This window comes from Vicia villosa, linkage group LG1, assembly GCF_029867415.1.
Source record: "Vicia villosa cultivar HV-30 ecotype Madison, WI linkage group LG1, Vvil1.0, whole genome shotgun sequence".
Lineage (NCBI taxonomy): Eukaryota > Viridiplantae > Streptophyta > Magnoliopsida > Fabales > Fabaceae > Vicia > Vicia villosa.
The window spans coordinates 233,085,136-233,096,753 of record NC_081180.1 but is presented as its reverse complement, the minus strand read 5'-3'; the positions used below and the strand labels follow the sequence as shown (position 1 = coordinate 233,096,753).

Below are 11,618 nucleotides of genomic sequence, written 5' to 3'. Positions count from 1 at the left end.
ATGTTATTACTTGGTAGCTATTAATTGAAACTTACTAATTTTATAGATTCAAAGTTGAAATTGAGGTTAAGTTTGATGGTCATGTTGGGAACTTCATGTTTTGCGACAAAGAATGTGTCCCCATTGTTGGTATTACGGCTGGAGCACTGTAGAGGGTCATGAAAGATGTATGTGAAATTCTTTTTTATTAACTCTAAATATGAATATATGAAAACTAGATACATCATCCTATTTATTCCTATTTAGCTCTGAAAACTACTTCATCTAATCTATGAACAAACTAGCTATTGAATTATGGCTTAGGATGGGGAGGATCATCCAAAAATCCGCTCTTCACACCTTGATAATCTGTTACAAACAATAATTCACCTTCCGTGTGAAGTATCAACCTTTCTACTGTCAATGCTCGATTGCGAAGCTTATTAAAGATAAAGATGTCATAAAAAATTTGAAAGACTACATGAACCCCAATGAGGTATTTATAACATTTCATTTTCTCTCTTCGATTGTTTACAAATAATCATTTCTATGTTGAACCAAAGTATTTTTCTAATTAATGTCAACCTTCATATATTTACACCAAACATCAAAGGTTTTGGACATAAATATATTGTTCTATCTAACCCAATAGACAATTCAAGCTAAGCCACAACGTGGCTTCATTATAGATGCTATTTTTGAGCAATTTCCATTTCATAAGTATATTTTGTTAATTGCCTCAACACCAATCCACACCTTCATTCATTTTGAAGTTAATATACTTTTGTTGACATTTTGAAACAACAAACTTTATCTGTTGAACATTCAATATCTGCCCAACCAACTCCATCAAACCAATAAAATTGGAGTCTTAATGCAATCTCAATCAACACTCCGACTAAAATACATGCTTTAGCAACTATCCCTGAGGAGATATCTGCAACATGCTTTCTAACACCTAAAAAGTCGATAACTAAACTCAAACACATAAAAAAGAAATGATCAACTACCTCTCTAATATTGACTATATTGATTTATTTGTAACTTGATTCTTTGTTGAAGTATTGTACCTTGAGTCACACCTTACACTCAATTAAAATTAAAACTGTTGTAATTTGCTTTTAGTTTTAGCAAGTCGGTAAAAGTTAAAATATGTGTGCCTTGAATTACAAGTTATAGAGCTTAAAACAATTAATTTTTTAAGCTTGATTAGAGTCAAAGATATGGATGATTAGAATTAATAATTCAATTTGTAATATATGCATTTTGGCATTTTATTAGTGATTCAAATCAAGTATGTGTCTGATTCGAATGAAAGACCACCTTGATGTGAATCACAATATTGTATGACTCAAATCATGATCAAACAAACTTTTGAAATTTAACTATGATTCAAATTATGTAACTTTGTGAGTTAAATCACTTGTATTAAATCATGATTGAAATCAAACAAGCCATTTCTAGAATTTATCACCTTGGTTCAAGTCATTGTTTCATTTGATTCAAATCATAAATGTATGATTTGACTCGAATCAATTGTTTATTTTCTCACCTATTTTTTCCTTGCCTCTAGCACCTATATAAACCATTTTTTTGTCATTATCTTTTATATATATATATATATATATATATATATATATATATATATATATATATATATATATATATATATATATATATATATATATATATATATATATATATATTCTCATGAAGACTATTCATTCAGAATAAAAAAAAAATCCATATTTTTACAAATCTAATAAAACATTGAGTGTTATTTCTTCCACATCTTCTCTCTCAAGTTAATGTTGAACAAGTGACTCCAAATACAAGAGGTGGGGTGAATTGTGATATTCATAAATCATGAATAATTTAAAAATTATTTTCTTAAAAACCAATTTATATTAGTTTAACAAATAAATAAAGTTAAATCAATGAAGAATAGAAATAAATATTTAATGAAGAAGGAAAATTAAACAACGAAAAGTAAAGAGATAGGAAAATAGATATTGCACCAGAATTTATACTGGTTTGACCTAGCCACTGGGCCTACTCTTGTCTCCAAATTTTTTTCTTGAGAGTTCCATTAATAAAATTTATTGAGCTTTTAAGGATGTGCCCACCAACCTTATTAAAATAGATAAGAGATTTTATACAAGCTGATCCCCCAAACCAAATAGAGCTTTTGAAGAATGAGCTCACAAACCAAATTGAAATTTTGATTGACTAATATTATGAACCAAACAAAGATTTTACCAAGATAATATCAAAAATAAAATCTAAATTTTACCAGGATAATCTCAAGTACTAAATAGATAAACCAAAAAATAGAATCACACTCTTGATGAAGAACACTTAAGCATGAGCACCAGTACAACCTAAAACTCTCACAAGTATTTTTCAGTTACAGGTATTAAGAGAACTTTAGTGAAAGAATAAAAATGGAGTAGAAAGTGAGAAAGAAGAAATTCAAAACAAATTCTAGTGTATTTTGAAATGAGAAAAGGATATCTATTTATAGGAGAAAATGTGTCTCAAAAAAGAAAATAATCCATGAGTTTTTAATGCATCTAATCAATTATGACTTAGGGTTAATCGACTAGATAGGCAAAATATGAAAGATTTTCAAATTTGTCATAGTTAATTGATTGGAAGATCTTTTAAATGATTAGGAGGCGTTAAAAAATAGTCATGTGATTAAATCTACTCTGTTAATCGATTATCTAGTGTAAATATCACTCATAAGGGCTTAACCAGCTAGTAACCAACTAGGTATGTGCGTAAAAAAATTTCAGGGGTTTTTGTAAAATGAGAAAAGCTTCAAAAACATTTGAGTGTGTGTCTATGGGAGTTACCTTAGTATCTTAGCATATACTTTTATACTTTTACAATATAATGATCACAATCAAACACATGACCACGCAAGCTTTCACACTTCCTCTCTTTCACAACCTTAAAGTTTCAAGATCTTTTAATTTATTCATCATTGACTTAACACTTCATCTGAGACTTAAATCCTTCTAATTGACGTGGCTTAATATAACTTCATTGATATACACCATCATCACAGGTTGGTTGGTCAGATATCTTTATAGAATCCACTGATCATCGCTTGACATTAGGTGTTGTCATTCTCAATTGAATAATTTTTAGCTGCCCTCCACTCTTAATTAGATGCTCTTTAGTTGCCCTCGATTTTTAAGGAATATCTTAATGTTCTATGTTTACTTCTTAAGTTTGAGTATCTTCAATTTGAATTTGATTTTTTTCTTAACCTCAATCATTTTGATCATTACCTTTCAGACTGCTAAAGGAGTGTTGAATTCTAACAAACTCCTTACTAGCTTCAACCAACTTTTAAATATCATAACAAACTAACCAAAACTTAAATTACATTCTGATAATTGAACTAAGTTATAGACTAATAATAATAATAATAATAATAATAATAATAATAATAATAATAATAATAATAATAATAATAATAATAATAATAATAATAATAATAATAATAATAATAATAATAATAATAATAATAATAATAATAATAATAATAATAATAATAATAATAATAATAATAATAATAATAATAATAATAATAATAATAATAATAATAATAATAATAATAATAATAATAATAATAATAATAATAATAATAATAATAATAATAATAATAATAATAATAATAATAATAATAATAATAATAATAATAATAATAATAATAATAATAATAATAATAATAATAATAATAATAATAATAATAATAATAATAATAATAATAATAATAATAATAATAATAATAATAATAATAATAATAATAATAATAATAATAATAATAATAATAATAATAATAATAATAATAATAATAATAATAATAATAATAATAATAATAATAATAATAATAATAATAATAATAATAATAATAATAATAATAATAATAATAATAATAATAATAATAATAATAATAATAATAATAATAATAATAATAATAATAATAATAATAATAATAATAATAATAATAATAATAATAATAATAATAATAATAATAATAATAATAATAATAATAATAATAATAATAATAATAATAATAATAATAATAATAATAATAATAATAATAATAATAATAATAATAATAATAATAATAATAATAATAATAATAATAATAATAATAATAATAATAATAATAATAATAATAATAATAATAATGTTTAACATTTTAAATAAATAAATAATTAAAACGAAAATAAGAAGAGTAAAACGTATATTTAAGTCAATAAAATATGGTCATGAAATTAAACATTTGAGTTGTATATGTACATGGTTTTTAGAATATTATATATGTCCTTACAAATGTAGACGTGTCTAGTTTCTTGTACCGTAAAATATAATATGGAGCTTCTCATGTTTTTGACATTTTTATGTTCAACGTAAGTTTATATTTTTTTTATGCAATTGGAGAAACTAATCATTCGTACTAAAGAAAAACTTTTGATCCTATATTAAAAAGACTTTTCTATTATATTGGGATTTGCTTAATTTTTATCAAGGCTAATAACTATATTCCAAGGAGCCTCACATATTTTGCAAAGGTCTTTTTTTTCATCTTGGGTTGGGCCCTGTATTTAGAAAGTTGTTGCAGGCCAATAATATGGACTTGGATCCTAACATATTATTTATGAGAATTTTTTTTAGCCCATCTTTTGGGGTTCTTAGACATGATGTGCGCTTTTAAAAATACTCCTCTATTTTTGGAGATGTATCTCCAAATGCTTTTTTTTACTCAACGTCAAAATTTTTCGGAGCTACAGTTACGAAATATGTCTGTATGCATATTTACGTATAAAACTCAGAAACAGAATATCAGAAAATCAACATTGCAACGATAAATTCAACATTCTAAAATAAAATCGACATTACATTGATGATTTCGACAGGAAAATAAATATTACATTTTAATAGTCCGGTGGACGCTTGCACATCTCTAAGATTTGCTCCACCGTTCTTTGTACCATCGTCACCAACTCGAGCAGGATTTTCTCTTCGAAACCGAAATACGTTCGCCACATCGCCAAAACATCCTCTTGATTCTTGAGCTCAAAGTTGTTGTAAACGACGTTCCCTTTGTTTTCAACTAGAGGTTAACGATACTCAGAGCTTCACAACCTTTCGTGTGTCTTCGTAAGGTATGCGATAGTGGATTTTGTCAATGATATCATCGGTCGAGGTGTAATTGTTGAGTTTGAACGTCCGCCCTGGTGTTTTTCCGTCGAAGTAGGATTCACTTGCGACATGCCAACGGATGTTGATATCATATTGAGACATTTTTGTGGGAAAGACAACATAAGAAACCCCAAATTTATAGAAAACCAAGGTGAATATGGACCTACCATTTTTTTTCAAACTTCTTTTCGTATCTATATCCACGAAAATACCCAATATTTATTGGTTCCGGAGGTATTTCTCTGGAACACTCTCTCGAACTGCAAACTTAAGAACCTCCCATATATACATATCCTGAACTTTTGCTGATACATTTTTAAACTAAAACCAGAACTGCAAACTTAACGACCCAATAAATATAGAAAGTCAATTTAATGCAATGTTAAGAAGTGAGTAAATTACATTTCAAAAATTCAAAACGAATCAATACAAGTTTTGGTGGCTAAATCTATCGGTGGTTCCCTCTTGGACTTTTCTGCATTTGATTCCTTTTCAATGTTGTTCAATCTTTAGAATTTGTGCATCTTTTCAACAAAATGATCCAACCAAGTCTTGACATTTGGGATTAAATGAGTCGCCCATTCTAGTGATGTAGGTGGTATCGGGCACCCCGCTTTCAAGTAAAGTTGTACAAAATGACTTGATTTTGCAAGCCATCCAATCCACATGATGCAATCATTTAGATTTTGAAGTGGTGTGGTGCGGAGCGTAAAAAAGGTTTCCGAAAACCCATATCCCGTCAAGTCAATGCACACCCTATCATATGAACATGCAATAAGATGACCCATATCCGAGAAGCTCATCCATTTTGGCATCTGTACCGGACCGCTCAAGCAAGGAACAATATATTCATAAGCCGCTTCAAATTTTTCTTTCTTTCCATACAATCGCGTGTACAATTCTTTATGCGTCTTTAACTCTTGGGTAAGTTGATGACGGACAAGCGCATGACTATCCTCTTCCTTACCAAGCAAATTCGAAACGTCCCGGTAACCGCAATTTCTGTCCCCCTTAACATTGACGATCTACTTGATGTATTTGTGCATAAAAACCAGAATCTTGTCGATGAATGGAATTTTCAGTGGAATCGGGGTCAGAGGCGATTTTCTTATGCGGGCTCCTTTAAGGACACTTTTTTGAGATTTAGGAGTCGATGAGTCGGGAAATTTTGTATCAACATGCTCACAATAAGAAGGAGACCGTGTAATCGAGTTGTCATTCAATGTAGGCTTCATTTTTTTCGGAGCACCCTTTGTCTTTACCGGTTGAGAAGGCAGTTTCATGTCGCTTGTTTCGGGGTAGCCGATATTTTTAAATTGTTCTTTTATGTGGAGTTTCATGTTGTCATCATCCTTCTAAAATATCTCTTGTATCGCTTCTAATTAGGTTAAAATAGAGATATTCGGTTTACCTCCTTCCATGCAACCATCATCATCGAAACCAAGTCATTTTCAATGAGGGCAAACTTCACTCATTCTTATTGGCTCACCTAGTTTCATCTTTTAAAAATAACACAGGAACAAGGGAGACCATAGGTTTTAAAAATAGTGCAACCATACTTTGTGCTATCGGAACCTACAGTTTCACCTAGTTTGGCATCGTGAAAAGTATAGTTTAATTCGGACCGAGACATATTTGTTAGTTCTCTGTTTTTAGGGTTGGCTTAATTTTTGTAAAACAAATAAAAATATCAGTTTGTGTAATGTATAAGAAGAACAGGTACAACAAAGAAGTCCCACTGAAATGATAGAACATGTTATGTTGGAGTAACTTAATATCTGGAATAACATGTCACAAGGATGTTACGACATCATGTCTGAGCTGAAGTGAAGAGTTCTAATTAAATTTGTGTGATTTAATTACTACAGAAGATTGCAGAATATTCCATGAATATTATGAAAATCAAATAAGGGCGTGATTTATTTGACAGGTCTGAAGAATCAATAAGAAGATTTGAGGATTCAATCAGAAGAATCAAATCAGAATATTTGAAGACTATATAGTTTCTAAATATAGAGATATTCCCAGAAACTAAAAGATTGAAGAACTTGTTTGTAGCAGAAGTTACTGCGATTTGTAACAGCATATATGCTGTGATTGAAGGCCCAAATCCAGTTGGGTATAGGTTATAAATAGAAGACTTTGTAACCTAGAAAAATAAGCCAGCCAAGAATAGTAAAGATGTAATTATTAGGGCTAGGTTAAGTGAACCTCCCGGGTTGTGGGAAGGTCACCATAATCCTCGAAAGTTATAGGTAAGAGGAGTACGTATTGTTCTTGGAGGAAGCTTTGAAGTAGCTCCAAGTTGTTTTTTCATAGTCAAGAGTCTTGACTAGGGATTGTCATGGAAGTGTATCTTCCAAACTGTTTGTATGTGTAATCGAAATGCGTTGGGTATTAAGTTGTTGCTACAGCTCCTGGGACTGGAGAATTGTACAACATCTCTACGGTGTTAGGAAGTGGGATAGGGATATTCCATATCTAGAGAGGATCTAGGTATAAGGTTCGTTGGGTAGGGATTAAGTGAAGGGTTGTAAATTGGGACTGTTTAGCTCTGAATTAATATTGCTGATAGTGGACTTCATTCTTGGCTTGGTATACCCCTAGAGTAGGCGTGTTTGTCACCGAACTGGATCAACAATTACTGGTGTCATTTATATTTCAGTTTGGCATAAATATGTGTATATACCTTGCTAATGTTTTTGACAGATCAAATGTCTCGACATCTTTCAAGACATCTGGGTCTGTTACACCAGAATTTCAATATTGCCGAACAATTGAGAATAAAGAATGTTTTCCTTAAATCGATGTCCCAACACCATTATGCTCCGATCAAATGTAGTTTGTACCTCATTATGTTGGTTTTTAATCATGAGATTTACAAAGTCTCAATCTCGAAAGAAGTCCCCCATGCTATTCCCTAACCAATTTTTCAAACTAGCATGGGTCAACTCAACTCTATTGGTGGTGTATTCCCAAGGTGTCGGATATTATTAGTCGTCACACAAACAATCTTCTCATACACCAGATCAAGAATGGTGTTTTCAACATATTTCAATAAAGCATGATACTTTTCACACACTTTCCAGAATTGAATAACGGATTTGACATATAATTATTTTGTGGAAGAATTTAGTATACCGTCAGGAGAAGAGCTTACTCTTACATCTTGGTCGAAGGACGACTTTATCGTCAGGATTCTCCATCCCTCTCCTCAAGTGCGTAGACGAAAGCAAAGTCCCCCACATCTTACGAGAGATACACGAAGGAATAAATGCCCAACACCTAGGAGGAAGCTCACATGCCCGAAAGGCATTGCGAGCAGGATACTACTGGCCCACCATGCAACAAGACGCCAAGGAACACGTGAAGAAGTGCGATAAATGCCAACGCTTCGGGTACATGCACGTAGCACCCCCCAACGAGCTTAAATCCATATCATCGCCTTGACCGTTCTCTAGGTAGGGCATGAACCTCCTCGAACCATTCGTCACCGGTTCCTACCAAAACAAGTACCTGATCATCACCGTCGACTATTTCACCAAGCGGATCGAAGCGGAACCACTGGCCAAAATAACGGTGCAGAATATTCTCTGTTTCTACAAAAGGAACATACTTGCCCAGTTTGGGTGCATCTGGCTATCGCAACTGACAACGGAACCCAGTTCACCGACAAAAACTTCCAAGAATTCGTCATAGGGCTAGGGGCGAAACAACCCTTCGCTTTCGTCGAGCACCCCCAATCGAACAGGCAGGCGGAAGCCGCGAATAGAGTCATTCTAAGAGGCCTTAAAAGAAGAATGGAAGAGATCAAAAAGAGGTGTGTCGAAGAACTTCACATCGTCCTCTAGGCCGACAGGACTACGCCCCATTCAACCACCAGGGAAACCCCTTTTCGGTTGACATACAAAACCGAGACCGTAATACCGATCAGAGTATATGAGTCCACCAGACGAACCGAAGAACCTCTTGACTAGGAGACGAACGGAGAATCCATCAGATAAGAACTCGACCTAGTCGAGGAAGTCTGGTCAGGCGCTACTCTCCACGAGGCGTCGCTCAAACAAAGGATAGCTTTGAGATATGACATTAAAGTCATTAAACGAGAGTTATGTTACCCAAAGATTCCGACTTCCTATTTTTGAGTATGTCATTACAATTGGGGAAAAGGAGGTTTGAAGTTTTAGTCAAAGACGTTCGACTCAGTATAACGGTTCATCAATTGGAAGAGCCTTTGAAACACTTAGCGAAATAAAACTTAAGTTATTTCAAAAAACTGGGTTGGAGGTCGAAAGCTCTTTAGGTTTAAAACAGACGGTTTTAGGCAGTTTCTCATCAGGAACACGTGGATTCTTCTCAAGGACAGGGCTACATGGATGGGACACATGTCGACAGGTGATTAGACAACCATTAGGACAATTTATTTTTAGAATTTCTATTTAAGCAAGTTAATGTTAGTAGTTTGGGGGTCCGCATTTCTATATTACAAAAGACAAAACTCTATCTCTGCACACAAAATGAGAAACGAGTGTAATTTTCTAGGAATGTACGTATGCGTACCAGATTAATTATTATGCAATCATTTTAACATTCCAGATTGTCCTTTACATACATTTACTGCTTTCTTTTAATGCCTTTATTTTAGTCATGCTTTAAAATTTTGTATTGTTTTCTTCATTTACATTCAAGTTTTCTGCATTTAATACGAGTCAATGTTACATAAAATAAGAACATAGCAATAAGTACTGGAATTTACTAGTTGATTCCGCAAAGTAACCTTTAAAAAGAAACTAGTGTTTGTTTACCAAATTTCTGGGTAAACAAATTGGCACGCCCACTGGGACACGTTGGTTGCTAATTGTCTCTTGCTTTCTAATCATTGTCGAAAGTATGAATGAGATTAAGGAGTGGTAAACAATTAAATGAAATGTCTAATATGATACGAACACTTCTGATCCTTTTAGAAATCATATAGATGTCGTTCCAACTAGAACACTATCACATAGTACGACAATTCTGTCTCCAGTTGGGGCATCAAGTGTTTTTGGGTCGACGGTAGCTATAGTATCGTCGCCACTAAATCCACCATGCTCGCCTATGAATCTGGAAAGACCGTTATTTCAAGGAGGAATAGTCCCTCCGCCTGGATTCCCTCAATATGGAATGCCTACATCGATGATGGTGGGTTTGCATACTAACCCATCTATGTATTCTGATAGCATGATGGCCACAGGTACATCTATGAATCTAGAAAGTCGACCAACATGGGTAGGATATATGCCCCAATCGTCCCCATCACTAAATACTACGTCTACATTGTCTATTAGACAACAAATAGACGAAAGTAACCATGATATGGTGAATGCCATAACACAACAAATTGGGACTATTTTTACTCCCATGATAAATAACACAAACCATAGTTATGAGATGTTGGCTGGTCAAATGGCTAGAATAGCAGAATTTTTTGGGACACCACCAGTTCCACCTCGACCCATTCCCCAAGTTTCGAATGTAAGAGTAGTAGAAACACCAGGAAATGGAGTTAGAATAGAAACTCAACAACAGGTGCCAGAGCGATACGAAGAGGAGCACATTGATCAAAATATCCCAAGAGTTGTACAATGGAATCAAGATGCACATCAAGTGTTAAGACATGTCCAGCAAAATGCTCATATTGGCCACAATAATATTTCAAATGTAGTGGAACAAATCTTAGTTCAAAATGGGATAAATGTAGGACTTCATAGGCCTAATTTTGTGTCCCCCTTGTCAGAATATGTTAGGCAAACTGAGTTACCTAGGGGGTGGAAAGTCCCAAAATTTACTAAGTTCGCTGGCGAAACTGGTGAGTCGACAGTTGAACATGTCGCCAGATTTCAGACTGAAGCTGGTGATCTTGCCAATAATGAGAACTTGAAAATGAAGTATTTCCCAACTTCTTTAACAAAAAATGCTTTCACTTGGTTCACAACCTTACCTCCACAGTTTGTATTTTCTTGGAACCAATTAAAGATTATTTCACGAACAATTTTATATGGGACAGTCGAAAATTAGTTTGAAAGAGTTAGCAGGAGTAAGGCAAAAGGTGGCTGAGTCGATAGATAATTATCTGAATCGCTTCAGGTTATTAAAAAATAGATGTTTCACCCAAGTCCCGGAACATGAGTTAGTCGAGATGGCTGCTAAGGGTTTAGATTACTCTATCAGGAAAAAGCTAGATACCGAGTATTTGAGGGATATGGCACAGTTGGCTGATAGAGTTCGTCAGGTCGAACGGTTAAAAGCTGAAAAGGCTAGGGCTAGCAAATATCACCAAAAAGAGAAAGTTGCATATATTGCAACTGATGATTTCGACTCTAATGTCAATAGTAGTTATGACGAAAATGAGGTAAATGTGGTTGAATTAAAGCCAG

The 11,618-nt window shown here is 32.8% G+C and overlaps 1 protein-coding gene across 1 annotated transcript; it reads left to right on the top strand.

The window, feature by feature from the left end:
- The first annotated feature begins 10,299 nt into the window (after nt 1-10,299).
- On the top strand, nt 10,300-11,259 carry LOC131596500 (uncharacterized). The gene has a single exon (XM_058869162.1). The coding sequence runs from the start codon at nt 10,300-10,302 to the stop codon at nt 11,257-11,259; it is 960 nt and encodes a 319-aa protein (XP_058725145.1).
- Nucleotides 11,260-11,618: the final 359 nt, after the last annotated feature.

What these genes read in the sequence shown, in the direction of transcription:
- LOC131596500 (XM_058869162.1), top strand. Translation starts at nt 10,300, where the DNA reads ATGAATCTGGAAAGACCGTTATTTCAAGGAGGAATAGTCCCTCCGCCT.